The sequence below is a fragment of the Parasteatoda tepidariorum genome, chromosome 6, assembly GCF_043381705.1.
Source record: "Parasteatoda tepidariorum isolate YZ-2023 chromosome 6, CAS_Ptep_4.0, whole genome shotgun sequence".
In the NCBI taxonomy this organism is placed as follows: domain Eukaryota; kingdom Metazoa; phylum Arthropoda; class Arachnida; order Araneae; family Theridiidae; genus Parasteatoda; species Parasteatoda tepidariorum.
This window is the reverse complement of record NC_092209.1, coordinates 70,496,049-70,512,630: the sequence shown is the minus strand read 5'-3', so window position 1 is coordinate 70,512,630 and position 16,582 is coordinate 70,496,049. Positions and strand designations below refer to the sequence as shown.

The 16,582-nt window shown below is 29.6% G+C and overlaps 1 protein-coding gene across 1 annotated transcript in view; it reads right to left on the bottom strand.

Annotated features, from left to right (window-relative positions):
* Positions 1-4,396: 4,396 nt before the first annotated feature.
* The window catches only part of LOC110283343 (uncharacterized), a 62,088-nt gene continuing 49,902 nt past the window's right edge, over positions 4,397-16,582 (bottom strand). The window contains exon 6 of the mRNA XM_071181838.1: positions 4,397-7,424. Coding sequence (XP_071037939.1) covers positions 5,302-7,424 — 2,123 coding nt within the window. The 3' untranslated portion in view covers positions 4,397-5,301. The remainder of the gene's footprint in view (positions 7,425-16,582) is intronic.

Genomic DNA, 16,582 nt, shown 5'->3' with positions numbered 1-16,582 from the left:
CCATAATGGGTCAATAATTTTTTCTCCAAAGGTGTATTTAGATCTGCGAAGCTAAAGAGAACATTAAAGATGTTGCCTTGGTCATTAAAACAGTTTTCACTTTCTAGTTTTGATGCATGAGCTTTTAAGTTAATTTTTACAACCCAAAGAGAATTATCACGTTCTTTTATAATCTGTGCTAGCCTACTCAATACAGTAGAATTACCCTCTCCCGCTGCTGAACTTATAACTACTACATCACCATTCACATCATGGTATTCCGACGCATTGTCCATATCTATAAATTTACGCAAATTTGATAGATTGCCATGAGACTTTCGCCATTCAAATTGGTTATCTTCTTCTTTTAACCAATGAACTCTATAATTTTCATGTTCATTACACAATTTATTAAAATCATTGTCCGTATCAGAAATCAACACTATATCCTGACATTGTTTAAGTTTTGATTTATCAATTTGATTGCTATAAGTAATAAAAAATCTGGATTTTTCCTCTTTGATAAGATTTTTAATTTTTACATGGCGACAAAATTTTCTTTCAATATAGTAACTTTCCAGATCACCTAAGTCAAGAAACTTTTCATCTATGGCTATTGTTTCGTTGTTGATCAGCTTAAATAATATTTCTTCATCTATTAGATGCTTTGTTTCCTCAGTTATGAATGTATCTAAACGTGTCTCATCCCCTTGGAAATAAACTTTCCTTTCTAAAAGTTGATTTTGAGAATTATCTGTTAAATCAGCAAGTTTAATGTTTGAATCATCCTTCTTTTCACAATAAAAACTATTGCTATCTTCTAAACAAAATTTTAAATCTTTGCACTTTTGGGAAACTAAAATAAACTTAATTTTATGATTATTTCTTAAGACATTAAATAAATCCTTAAATAATGCAGCAGCTTTACTCGGTTCAGTATCACATTCAACCACAAATAAGACAGGCGTTGCTTCGTGTAAGGTTTTCAAAAATCCTACAAGCGTAAAAGAACATTCTAACTCAATAAGTTGTTCCAGACTTAGAAAAATCGTATTTTCAATTTTATATTCACTGTTTGCGCTCTCAAGAACTTCATGTATTTTTTTTACTCCTAATAAGCGATGCATTTCAAATATTTGCTGTAGGAATTGTAAGTTAGTGTTTTCTAAAAAGTCGATGAGATTTTGCATTGTTGCCTTCTTCAGCTCGATAGATTCAAGTGGTCGAAGATACTCATCAGACTGATTTTTATATAAATTTATATTACTATTGTTCTTTAATTCCTCTCTCATTTTCTTATGTATAAAAGGGGACAAAAACAAAATATTTTTTACTAAAAAAATTAAGTTTATTAGATGTTTATTCGATTTGCACACTATAAAACCTCGTCCTTTTCCTTTTTCTAGCTGAAACTCATTCAATATATTATTTACTTCATCTTTAGTAATTTTTACTCCCGTATTTTGCTCAAGTGAGCGAAACATATGTTCGGCTATTAAATGTGAGGGAAATTGATAAAACTTCCGGTATCGAACTAAAAATTGGAACTCTGCATGGGTAAATACATTAGCACTACATCTTCCATCGTTTTTTATTTCTTTCACTTGATAACATACTTTACAATATTTGCAACCATCCACAGTTGGATTGTAATTGTTAGTACAGTTTGCTATTTGAAAAAACTGTCTATATTCGTCGGGATTGCGACTCATAACTCTGTTGAAAAATAATTTAAATAACCCTTCTTCTTTTACTAGTGGCCAGTCTATAATTTTCATAATTGTTTCTTTTGTGGTACTGCTTTCTTCAGAAGCAAACACATCTTTAATCTTATCCATTTTATGAGTTTCCGCACTATACGTTATGTAGTACAATAAAGATGTCATTTCATGTAAATCTTTTATAAACACTCGATATAAATTTCCATTATCTAGATGTGAATGAATGGTGTTGACGAAATTTGGTGCAGAGAGAAAAATTGTGACATCTAACAGAGAGATTAAATGGTGATTATCGTTATATCGCGTCTGGAAATCGTTTTCCATTTTCGACAACATATTTTTACAGCCAGGACTATCGAAAACCACAGTATGGGTGTGATAGGCTTCTTCTTCGCTTTTAACAAAAATCTGTTTGCTTCCAAAGATTTTAACAGTGAGATATTGAGTAGTGAAAGCTGAAATTTGGGCAAGCCATCCTCCCAAAGAATGACCAGTAAAGGAAAGTGTCAAAAATGCTGAATACTTTTTACCAAGTTCTTTTAGTTTCACTGCAATTTTGTGAGAAAAAGTAGCCGCAGAACTGATTCGGGGGATGTATTGATTTAACAAGATCCCAGAGTAATCTGCTTTGAGATCATAAAGACTTGTTAAGCGTGTCCCTTTGTGAGCAATAACAACTGCCTGCATTTTACGATTCCAATACGCGGCTCCGAAATAGCCATCTTTGGATTTCGCTGTAGTTAGCAAGTTCCAGTCGCTTTCTTGTGTCAGTGGTTGCCCAAAATTTTTATAATCATCATAAACTCTAGATGAAAGTTCCGCAAAAGTTTTATTACTAGGATAAATACATCTATCAAGAGTGGTTAATATAAAATTGGTGTTCTTTAAATCGGATTCAATAGCTGATACGAAGCTTTTATTACTTAATTGTACATCTACCACTTTTAAATCTTCGTGGAATGGAATTGCGTTCATAGGCAGAGAATACTCATCTTCTGAAGTTGATGAGGTTTCATCTAAAATATTCACATAAAGAGGTCTTTGACGTCTTCTTCTACTTCTTGTCTTATCTTCAGCAGAGTCATTGTTTTCACCTAGCATAAAAATATTTCGAGATCAGCTTCAAATTTTAAGGCAACAACTATAGTATAATTTCGATTTTTAAGCTCTATCATATTGACTGTTTTGATTTCGATAACGAAATTGCTATCTAATACCGCATTCTAAACTTTAACTCTGGGAAGAGTCGATTTTAGTTCTGAAAAAAAAATAATCGTGATACTTAAAATTGCACGAATTCTCATACTTCGAAACAATAAAAATACATTTTTGTAGTATTGCACGCAAGCTATTATTTTTTATTGAAGTAGAAACAATCGCAAACTATGCAAAATATATTATTAAACTGTATGAAAACATGAAGTAAAAAATGGGTCATTATTCAATTCATTGGTTTAGAATAGCGAAAATTTTCATTTCTCTCTTTAAATTATAAAAATTTTATCCAAGAAAGAAAGTTCTCCTACGGTGGAGAGTGACTGTTATAAATGTTCTTCAATGTTAATTATGAGTTAAATTGAACTATGCTTCTATTAAAGTTGAACTATTGCACTTTTAAATAGCTTAATTTACATGATAATAAGTTCTCCCATTGTTCAGAATCCCTGGTATGAATGTATTGAAACGTTAATTAGGTGTTAAATTAAAGAATGATTCTGTTGAAGTTAAACTGAAGTACTTTTAGATAGTTTAATTTACTTAATAGTAAGTTCTCCAACAGTTGGAAACCACTGTCTCACAACGTTAATTAGGTATCAAATTGAACCATGCCTCTCTTAAAGTTAAACTGTTGTAATTACAGTAGGCTTAATTTACACGATAGTAAGTTCTCTTGCTCTTGGGAGCCACTAGTATAAGTTCAATTGAACCATGCTTCATTTCAACATTTATTGGGTGTTCAATTGAACCATGCTTCCATTGAAGTTAAACAGTTGGATTTTTAGATAGTTTAATTTACATAATAGTAAGTTCTCTTATAATTTGGAACCACTGGCATAAATGCCCCGCAATGATAATTAGGTGTTAAATTGAATCATGCTTCCAGTAAAGTTGAACTGTTGCATTTTTAGATAGTTTAATTAACATGGTAATAAGTTCTCTTAAAATTGGGAACCACTGGCATAAATGTCCGGCAACGGTTATTGGGTGTTCAATTGAACCATGCTTCTGTTAAAGTTGAACAGTAGTACTTTTAGACAGTTTAATTTACACGATAGTCTGATTCAACTTGACAAGCTGACTAAAGTTGTTAAAAAATTTGAGAAATATAGTTCAACAGAATTTAAACATTTTTAACAGTATTCATAAGTTCAAATAGTATTGTTATCTTTCTTTTTATTAAAAAAAACGTGATTTTTCTGCTGGATGGGTCTAAAAGTTACATACTGTTTGGCCAAAAATTAAAATTTCCAAACACGAAGTGATACGGACTCAGAAAGTTTTGAAGCATATATTAAAATACTTGTCCCCCTCCCTTTTGCATCAACACATAAGTCCTTAACGAATGCTAGTTTGCTTCACCAAAGAGTTCCTTTCTCTGTTGGATAGGGTTTGAAATTATAAAGCTACCTCATGGTGTAACGGAAAATAATGCTATAGTAAAATATTAACAACTAAAATTTTAAAAATAACAATAATCAATTTTAATGGGCGAAGAGTTTATTGTGAAGCTTTATAATTAAAATATACTCTCATTCATATGAGTCAAATAACAAATATTTCAGAAAATAATTAACAGAAATACAAGGTTAAAAATACAGTTTCATTAAATTACAACAGTAAATATAAAAACATTATTTATATAAAACACGAAAATATCGTTAAGATTGACTTTTTTCAAATTTTAACTTAAAAGATCTGTAAATAATTTCTTTTTATAATTCAGTAGTTGTTGTAGAAACTTGCGTATTTTTCATGATTATAAATAGATATGTTTCAAAACTTTAAAAAAATCTGGCTTTTAATTTTTAATTTTAAGACATGAGTTGCCCCTCAAACAAATTTTCACGAATTGAAACTGGAAATACAATTCATGCTCAATTATTTACGTTTAAAAGTTTAAAAAAGCATTACAATAAATAACATTAAAAAATTGTTTAATATTATAATTGTATATATAATTGTATAGATAATATTTGTAAAAATAAGAACACATAATTATCAGCAAAATAAACTGCAAATTTTTCATAAACTTGACTTTTTTCATTAAACACACATCCTTACATTAGAATATGCGTTGGAATTCTATGATATCCAGAAATAAATTCGCTGAGGTAATGATCATATGCCTGACAGCATTTTCAACTATTTACATTAATAAATTTTAAATTAAAACATATTTTTAAAATAAAATTTACATTTAGCTTTAATATGATCAATACCTTTTTGTGCCTAAAAAGTGGATGACGCATTCTTAATTAAATATCTCCTTAGCTCCGACTTCGTAAAATTCTCCGGAAATATCTCTAATCACCCTTCCTATCTCTCTAAGTTCAATATCAGCACCACGTGATATTAAAAGCTCTTCAATTCCTTCACTTCTCTAAGAAGCTTCGTGTAGAGGTGTCCTTCCATCGCTACTTTTAGCATTAACATCAGCGCCACATTTTATTAAAAACTTGGCCATCTCTTTGTTCTTTGCGAAAAACAAAGGTGTTCTATCAGTGTTTTCTTTAGCATCGATATCAGCACCATGAGATATTAAAAGCTCTACAATCTCTTTACTTCTCTTAGAAGCTTCGTGTAGAGGTGTATTTCCATCGCTACTTTTAGCATTAACATCAGCGCCACGTTTTATTAAAAACTTGGCTATCTCTTTGTTCTTTGCGAAAAACAAAGGTGTTCTATCAGTGTTTTCTTTAGCATCGATATCAGCACCATGAGATATTAAAAGCTCTACAATCTCTTTACTTCTCTTAGAAGCTTCGTGTAGAGGTGTATTTCCATCGCTACTTTTAGCATTAACATCAGCGCCACGTTTTATTAAAAACTTGGCTATCTCTTTGTTCTTTGCGAAAAACAAAGGTGTTCTATCAGTGTTTTCTTTAGCATCGATATCAGCACCATGAGATATTAAAAGCTCTACAATCTCTTTACTTCTCTTAGAAGCTTCGTGTAGAGGTGTATTTCCATCGCTACTTTTAGCATTAACATCAGCGCCACGTTTTATTAAAAACTTGGCTATCTCTTTGTTCTTTGCGAAAAACAAAGGTGTTCTATCAGTGTTTTCTTTAGCATCGATATCAGCACCATGAGATATTAAAAGCTCTACAATCTCTTTACTTCTCTTAACNTTCTTGACATAAATTATCAATTTTTGAAGCTTTTCTTTCGAAGCGCACTTGATAATGCCACTACCTTTTCTCTCTTTTATTTCAAAATCTTGAACCATTTCTTTAACTTCATCTTTATTTATCATCCCTTCTGTTTTCTGATGAAGTAAGACGAATAATTCGTCTGCTATATACAGCATTGAAAGATGTTTTAATGTATGGCATTTTATCAGAAAATCGAATTCAGCCCGCGTGAAAATATTAGCACAACATTCTTCTTTTTCAATACTTTCCACGTGATAATGAACTGTGGGATGATTGAAATAGCTAGAACAGTTCGTTAGTTCAGTAAAAGTGTCATAATCTTTCATTAAGGGCCAGTCTTTTACCTTCATTATTTTTGTCATTGAAGCTTTAATTTTGTCTATGTTATGAGTCTCTTTTGTGTACTGAAGGAAATTACCACAAGTTGTTCCATCAGGTAAGTCTTCAATAAACACGCGATATAAATTGCCAACATTAAGATGCGATTGAAGAGTATTGATTAAATTTGGTGCGGAGAGATAAATTGTGATATCCAACAAAGTGGATGGATGTTCTGTACTACTATAGCGTACATCAAAGTCACTTTCCATTTTCAACAACATGTCCTTACAACCAGGACTGTCAAAGACTGCTGTATGCGCATGATAGCCTTCTTCGTCATTTTGAACGAAAAAGAAATCTCCTTTATCTTCTTCGTTTTCAGGAACAAGATATTGAGTAGTAAAAGCAGTGATTTGTGCTAACCAGCCTCCGAATGAATGACCAGTTATGGAAATTGTCAAATTCTGTGGAAACTTTTCACTAAGCAATTCAAGACTCTCTTGAATATAATAAGAAAAAGTAGCCGCAGAACTCATTTGAGAGGAGAATTTTTCTAATGGATTTCCCTGATTATCTAAGAAAGCCAAAACATCCTCCGGACTTGATGTACCCTTGTGGGAAATAACAACGTGTTTATTGTGAGAGTTCCAATACGCAGCTCCAAAGTAGCCATCACTAAAGTTTATTGCCTTTGTTAATAGAACCCAATCTTCCTCTAGTTTTTGGGAGTTGTTTATCCTTTCCTTATACACTCTAGATGCAAATTCGGCTAAAACAGGATCACTGGGATAAATGCATCGATCGAGGTAAAGTGCTCTAGGGTTCATTGTTTTTATATCAGCTTCAATTATTGACATAAAATTCTTATTACTTAATTTTAGATCTTTACTTAAAGGTATAATCATCTTTGACTTAGAACTTCGGTCATCTCTAGGTGTGGGAGGACTTTCTGTGAAAGAACCCTCAAAGCACTGATCTTGCTTTTCTAGCCACTCAGATACGTTCAGAGCAGCACCATCATGTTGATCTAGCATAAAAACCTCTTGTTATTTTCAAACTGAACTTGAAACCTCTAAACTACAGCTAAAAGTTTTTCTTATATAAAAAATCAAGAGTTTTTAGATAGTTAATATTTAATATACATCAAAATGCAGTTCATCTACATAATTATTTTATTTTAATTTCTGATGAAAATGTTTTGATAAATTATTATAAATTTAACAATATGTTTTATGACCGTTTTATTAATTTTGCTTATCACCATTAGATTGATGGAAAATTTTAATTAAGTCAAAGTGTATTTAAAAAAGCTATTTAATTACTTTTTAATTATTTATAAAAATTTTATTAAATTAATATTGAATTTAACGACGATTATATTAACTGAACATTCAGTTAAATACGCTTTAAATCAAAGCGTATTTGAAATATCTCAATAATTAATTATTTTAATTTTTTATGAATTGTTTTCAGAAATCATTATTAATTTATGACCACTATATTGATTAACTTTTCAGCAAGCATACCTAGTTTTCTTAGCTTCTTTGAAAAAATGCTATTTTTTTCATCATCATTTTGTTTCTTAATAATTTCTTATAAATTATGATTTGGATATTATTTGCAGAATTTGCTTTGTAATATATAGAGATAGTTTTGAATATTTCTTTTTAGGTTAAGTTCTTTTTCAAAAGCTCTGTGTTCAGAAAAATGTAATACTTTTTTCGCGAACAATATGTTATTTTTATAACTGATGTGAGTTGGCGAAAAATATTCATGTTATATATATCCTAGCTTATTTTTAGCCATTGTCTGATTTTGTACTGATTTTGAAAATAACTCAAAACATCATTATAAGAAAAAATCGGTGTTTTGCGAAAAGAAAAGGCATTTATGATCAAGTTCTTTTAGTATTTTAAAATTTATTCCTATTCTGTGTACTTAGGCTCATTCTGTACTTAGTCCTATTCTGTACTTAGGCTCATTAAAATTTCCAAGATTTCAAAATTGTGCATTGATTTTTGATAATTTGCATCTTGGAAAAAAAACTCATAATTGCATGTTCAGTCGTAACACTAAAAATATTTTAAGGGTATTAAAAACATTTTGCACATAATTGGATACCTGCGAGTGACGTCATCACAGGTAAATCGGGGCATTCCTCGATTTAGGCATTCCAATGAAGTTCGAGACACACACATGTGACGTCGCTTACAGGTATCTAATTAAAACTTGATTCAAATCACAGGGTTAGGCAAAATCATTGTCCTTCTTCTGCAGTTGCAAGTATCCTCGAATAAAACTCGTTTGTTCAAAAATAAGTCCGTGGATCATTTTCATTTGAAACGGATCAAAGTAAAGAAATCTCGTATTTTAATCCTTTTTCACCATGTTAAATAAATATGAGGACTAAAACAGTGTTCCCCAACCCCCGGTCCGCTGACCGGTACCTGTCCGTGGATCAAATGGTACCGGGCAGCCCATTTCATTGAAATTGAATTTAAATTCTTAGGTTTATACCCCAAATTAAAAATATCTGGTACGGAATGGATCTGCGTCCCATTTGTGAACAAATCGGGCGAATCTAGCATGTCTGTGCAAGAAGAAGATCTGCTGATGTAGATTGCAAATGATGGCGGTCTTAAAACTACGTTCGAGACAACAACTCTGCCGGTGTTCTGGATTAAAGTCAAGGCAGAATACCCCGAGATTGTCACCACAGCACTTAAATCCCAATTTGCCATTTTCGACAACCTATCTGTGTGAAGAGGGGTTTTCTGCACTAACAGTAACCAAAACAAAGCAACGGAAAAAACTGGACATAAGCAACACACTTCGGGTGTCATTATCTCCGATTACCCCCAGATGGAACAGTCTAATTGCAAAGAAGCAAGCTCAGGGTTCTCATTGATTTAACGTTCTAGTAAGTTAAAATGTTATATCACTTTTTGGCGTAACTGTATTTTATTTTGAAGGCATGTTTAAATGCAATTAAATTAAAATTAATAAATCAAAGTAATCTTAAAAATAAACAATCAACGCCCNCCCCCCCCAGTGGACCGTGGTAAAATTATCAAACACTGACAGGTCCGCGGTGATACAAAGGTTGGGGAACACAGGACTAAAGGACTAAAAGGACTAAAATAATCTTCACAAAATTTTTGTACTGAAACTACGATTTCGGATCCATTTCGAAATTTGATTCTGTTTAACACTAGAAAGACTGAAACTTAGTATATACCTATATTGCCCATAAGCAATCAAAATGACTGGATTAAAAACGAATAAGTAATGTGTAAAAAAGTTTTTTAAAGTTAATTTTTAAATATTTCTTAAATTATTCACAGTTATATAAAAAGTTATTAGCAAATATTAACAATAAAAAAGTTATATTTTGTACAAAGAGTCACAAAATTTTAAGAAATTGTGTCATTATATGCACCATTGGTTTTCAAATTGAAATTAAAAAGCAGTCAAAATGACTTCCTTTGGTAATCTAGTGTTAATAAAATGGCGTAACTATAGTGAAGGTAGTTCATATGTTCGTAAAAACTATAACTTTTTTCTTAGTTTTGGTGTTATTAGATAGAAAAAAAAGTGAGAACTATGCAATTCTTTTAAAATACTGGTACATAAGTATTTAAAAGTGTTTTTTTTTAAACACACTTTTTTTAAATAATTTATCGAAAAATATTTTGGGAATTTCAGGAACTTTTCTCAGGGAAATCACAAATTTATACAACCTCAATTTATTTTCGTGTTTTGTTAAATACCATATTTTTTAATATAAAAGTCAAGAAACTGTTCCTTTTTTGTTTTGTCATTAAAAATAGTAGTTTTTAATAACATATTTCCCAAAAATATTACGAAATGCTTTTAAAGAGAAATAATAAGCTTCCCGTTTACAATTTTTTTTTTACATTATATAAATTTTATAGTTTTCAACATAAAAAATTAGAAATAGCTTTCAGCAATTAAAAATTAAATTGTGATTTTTAGTCAAAATATTTCCAAATTTTATCAAACCAGTCAAAATATTTATACTTTTAAGTGCCAAATCCGAGATCTCAATGTTTCTTTACATAATATTAAGTGAAGAAAAAATTATCTTAATTTTTTCCTCACATATAATTATCATGCTTTTTATCGGACAATAAAGAAAATATCAAAGTTTATTTTTTTTGTTTTCTGTAGTTAAAAAATAAATAAAATTACAACAAAATATTAAAAAAAAACTATTGAAGCTTTGAATATTTTGGCTTTTATTCCCATCTATACTGCAACATTAATATTTTTGGTGAAACCACTTCACATTCTTTCATGACCAACAAATTATTTGATTTTTCATGTTGACAAACGTAGAAAAATGAGCTAGGAGAATTTTGTTATTTTTTTATTAGAAGTGCTTCAAACATTCTGCTAAAACTTAATTTTTATTTTTTCAATAAGAAAAAATACTATTTTCATTTTCTTTTTTAATTTCTATTTTTTCTACTTAATTTCATACTGAAACACTCTTAAGTGTTTTTACTAAATCAACTTATTAATTTTGTTTTGAAGATTAAAATCAAAAAATACTCTTTTGATTTCTTTTTATATTTTGTGTGTGTGGTGAAAAATTTTAAAATCACAGGGAAAAATTGAAATGGTATAAAATTGTGATTTCCCTGTAAAAAAAAAATTGAAATATTTTAAAAAAATTAAAAAGAATTTTTAAGATGTCTTAAAAAAAATGTTTGAAAATTTTTTTCACTTATGTTTAGATTACAGCATTTAATTAATTGAATTACATAGTCCTCACTTTCTCACTTTTTTCCCTCTAATGATCCCAAGTTTAAATAAATTGGCAAAAATATGAAAATGTTATGGACGATTATGATATTATGAGCCACTATCTCTAGTTACACCATTTTGTTAAATTGTCTCAAATTTTATAATATCCCAATAATCGTTGTCTTTAACTCGGAAAGAAATTGAAAAAAAAATATTTTAGTGTTTTTTCAACGAGTAGGGGAGAGTTTGATAAAACGGGATAGTCGGACAAAACGGGATACGTCGCTTAGGGACTAGACTATTGCAACTATCTAGAGGACAACGACAGAAACGTGTTATTCGACCGTGATTATATCATTCTAGGTGCGTCCCGCCTCGAGATATTTGCCTATTTGATAGAAAGTTGTAGGTCTCAGAACTTTTTTACTCTATTTTTTGCCATTTTCCACATTTACATGCGTTGTTTTTTACATTGTACTGCCTACATATATGGGAATAAAATATTTACCAAAAATAATATTTACCAATATTTTTATGTGCAGTCTATCTAATTTTCTTTTCACATTTTGGCCGCAGCCATGTTTGTTTCAAAAAGTGTCGGAGTCGGACAAAACGGGACACTTGTGAGTTGGATAAAACGGGATAGAGTTTTTTATGTTAGCTATATATATATATATATGTTTTTATGTTAGCTATACAACTTATTTATATAAGCTATATGTATTTTTGAAAATTATATTTTTATTTTCGACTCTAGGATTTCACATCTTTCTTTAGAACTAATTGTAATGTATTTCTCGGATAAAGACGTGAGATTTTTTATATATAAACAATATTATTTATATATTTGCATTATTTATAATTTTATATTTATATATATGCAAAAAATTAAACATTGTAAACCCTATCCCGTTTTATCTAACCCAGGTATGCTAAAACGGTATACGTAAGAGTTTGGAAATTAATTTTTTTTTCTATTTCACAGTCATTAAAATTAGTTTAAAATATGTTTTTTGTGTGCTTCAATAAATGTTGTAGCTACAAAAAAAATAATTTATGGTTTTCCTTAACAGATATTCCGTAGTAAATAAAAACAATAATGGTATCCCGTTTTATCCAACTCCCCCCTACTTGGCACAAAAAAAATCTGTCTTAACATCAAATGCTGTTGGTTCGTTTCACATGAAATGAGTTCCATGGAAAAAAATAAAGAAATAAATAAATTATTAATAATTGTTTATTTTTTATTGTTTAATTTAGTTGTTTATATTTAATATTGCTATGCTAGATTTATATTTATAGTTATATTTATGTTATGTCATATTATTTTTAAAATACTTATATTTTAATATTTATTTTAGTAGCAGTAAATTTCAATATTATTATTCAATTGAATAATTTTTAAGGCTTTTTGTTTTATTTTTTAAATAGTAATATAGTAATGTTAAATAGTAAATGTTTTATAGTAAATGTCACATTTAATAATTATTTTTCCTGAAATAATTTTTAGTAATTGATTGTTTTTTTTCTTATTTACCTGAATAATTATTAAAAAAAAACTTTGTATGGTATATGAATTTAGATATCATATGAAACAGTGTGATTTAAACAAAAAAAATATTTGAGAATTGTATGAGATTGATTTCAACTGATCTCGAGAAATGGCAGTGTAAAAATGAGAATTTGTTTTAAAAATATTGCGAGAATTTATGCTGTTTTAGGTTCTAGAAAATGTTTTAATACTTTACAATTCTACAGTTGCTTAACCATCTATTCACCTAATGTTTTATACCCACCTTCGAATGGGTTTCGAATTTTTCTTCATTCAATTGTAATTTGCCTTGCACAAAACTAATTTTTATGCATATAAACTTTTAGAACCTTTTAATTGTTAGTTCTATTGGTTTAGGCTTTGATTTATTAGATTAAGAACAAACAAAAATTGTAAGCATCTCATTCGTCCAGAGAAAAAGTCCAAAAGTTGTACCCCCTTTCACAGTAACTTCAAGATGGCAACAAATGTTCAACTTGAGGAAGGGGCAAAACTTCAGGCCTCCAAATTCTGTTTAAACTACAACTTTAAAAATTATGCCCAAGTTTCCCATTATTATTTATGTTTATACAATTACTTAGTAATTAACCACAAGTTGTAAATGTTTGATAGAAGATTATTTTATAAGTTTTTGCTAAGTCATCACTTATCTTTTAAAGGATTTTAATTTTGTGATGCAAAGATCTTTTATTTCTAGCGAATTTCATACCGGTTCACTTTTGACTAAGGCAGTTTATATTGAATGTAAATGGAATCATTTAAAAGATTGACTTTAAGGAAATTAATGTATCCCTTGAAAAGAGTGAAAAATTTCAGTTGTCTGCTTGAGGTATAATATTACTGTACTCGAATTGTAAACCGCAGGTACTTTTTATTAGCATATGTTTTCACTTAAATATATACATTTGTAGATCACCATTTACATAAGATGATTCTTTGACCTTTGTATCAGAGTCAAATATACATGTCCTAAGTTAATGTGGATAGAATAAGTATACATGTCCTAATAGTTAATGGGGAATTACAAAACACAAATTAAGCGTCCAAGAAATTTTTTTCCCACGAGAATACAAAAAACGCGTCTTGGCAAAAAAAAAATAGTGACTTGGTAATATATTTTTTTATGTGTTTTTCTTGAAACATCATAAGATCTTCTCTTTCAAATCCAAAACCTTAAGATAAAAAACTTTATAAAATAGTAAAAAAGTAATTTTTTGAAAGCGTTAGCCTTGAAATTCCAACATTCAAGTCTAAATAACAAACCTGCATTCTTTTTTCTTCCTTTTAAAGAAAAACAGCCTTAAAAAAAGAGTGCGCAACTCTCAATAACTTTTAATCTAACTATCGAGTTTTTACGCAGGTAAAGGTTTGATCTTGATTAGATAGTTTTCTACTATTGAATTTTCCAGTGGTTTATTGAATTGTCTAGTATCAGATTTTTCAGCAGCTAATATCGGATTTATGAGGTTTCTCTTTTACAGACCAAGCTGAACTATTAAAGCGGCGGAGACAGCGGAAGACAAATCTAAACATACTTTTAATAATTTTTAATATTCATAAATAAACTGATGGTGGATATTTACTTCATTGAGTAGTATCTTTTGATAGGTATAATAATTAGGACATCGCCTATTCTGAATTTAATATGTAAAGCATACGGTATTTTAGATCCCTTATTTGACTTTTTGACCAAATTATACGAATACAATTCTGCAATCAGCAGTTTTTAAAAGGTAAGTATTCGTTTGTCTGTTTTTAGATCTTTATAAGTATCTCTTAATTTTTCGTATAATTAGCGTTAAAGTAATTTTTGCGCCATCCTAATCTATTTTCATCAATTTAAGATGTTATAAAATAAAATTTCTTAAAAATCTAAAAACTTACAAATCTGTAGCTTTAAATTACTGACTCTAAACTACGCTGAAAACAAAAACATAGTCAAAAATACCAGAATGAGATAGCATTTATTGTTTTTCTGGCTTAATGGCTACAACAAAAAGCTCGGTAATTTTTACAAAAGCATTCTAGTAATGGTTTTAGTAAAATTAACAATAAAATATGTTATTATACTAAGTGATAAAATTTGGTAAATGCGGTAAAATTATATAATTTGTTCTGAAGCCTTAGAGCATATCAAAAAATCCCTTCATTGGTTTAAATTTATTATTTATTCAGTTTTGTATTTTTTTCTAAATGCGTAGTCATACTAAGTATAATTTTCTAAAGCAGAATTTCGACGATACCTTTACCATATTAAAGGAAAATTACCAAATGAATTGCTATAATACCATAAAATTTGGATTTCATTTAACAGAATAACATCTGTGTTCACCAGAAAGGTTCATTTTCATACAGTACGATTATTTTGCTAGAATTTTTTTTCTTTGTGTACAAATCGCAAAACTTTATTGCCTTTTAGTTTTAATGAAAAATCCAAAGGAGTTCTAAAAATTATCAAGTGATAACATCCTGATCTATTGATCGGATCTTTACGTTTTCTAACGGTGCACGTGTCAGGGCTGGTCGTAATATTTTTTATTTATGTATGTTGATCGATGAATCTATCTAATGGAAGACCACTTCTACAGTGCACCAGAAAAAAACCATCCTGTTAACGTTTTGGTCTAATGATCGGATCTATACATTTTCTAGTTCATGTGTCAGGGCAGCACGTAATATTTTTAATTCATCTAAGCTGATCGATGAATGTATCTAATGGAAGACCATTTGTACAGTGCACCAGAAAAAACCCTCCTGTTAACGTTTTGGTCTAATGATCGGATCCATACGTTTTCTAGTTCCTGAGTCAGGGCAGCACGTAATATTTTTAATTCATATATGCTGATCGATGAATCTATCTAATAGAAGACCATTTGTACAGTGCACCAGAAAAAAACCCTCCTGTTAACGTTTTGGTCTAATGATCAGATCCATACGTTTTCTAGTTCATGTGTCAGGGCAGCACGTAATATTTTTAATTAATATATGCTGATCGATGAATGTATCTAATGGAAGACCATTTGTACAGTGCACCAGAAAAAACCCTCCTGTTAACGTTTTGGTCTAATGATCGGATCCATACGTTTTCTAGTTCATGTGTCAGGGCAGCACGTAATATTTTTAATTCATATATGCTGATCGATGTATGTATCTAATGGAAGACCATTTGTACAGTGCACCAGAAAAAAAACCCTCCTGTTAACGTTTTTGTCTAATGATCAGATCTATACGTTTTCTAGTTCATGTGTCAGGGCAGCACGTAACATTTTTAATTCATCTAAGCTGATCGATGAATCTATCGATGATCCTTATTGCGTGGAAATTTGAAAAGATTGAAATTTAATCGTAGTTGAACCATTTCTTTTCGCTGTGTAAATTTTATTGATTGATAATGAAAATAGAAAATGTCTAATTAAAACTCTGAGCGATACAATATAATAAAAAAATATGTTTATTCGGGAAAAAATACGCTTGTTTCTGATTTTGAAATTTAATTTAATTATTACATATTATTTGCATTTAAGTCATACCCTTGAATCATCAAGACTGCTCCTTAATGCATGGGAATTTGAAAAGATTGAATTTTAATCGTAGTTGAACCTTTTCGTTTTGCTGTAGAAATTTTATTGAATGATAATGAAAATAGAAAATGTCTAATTAAAACTCTGAGCGATGCAATATAAAAAAAAATTTGTTTATTCGGGAAAAAATACGCTTGTTTCTGATTTTGAAATTCAATTTAATTATTGCGTATTATTTGCATTTAAGTCATAACCTTGAATCATCAAGACTGTTCCTTAATTCATGGAAATTCGATAAGATTGAATTTTAATCGTGATTGAACCACTTTTTTTGTGTATATT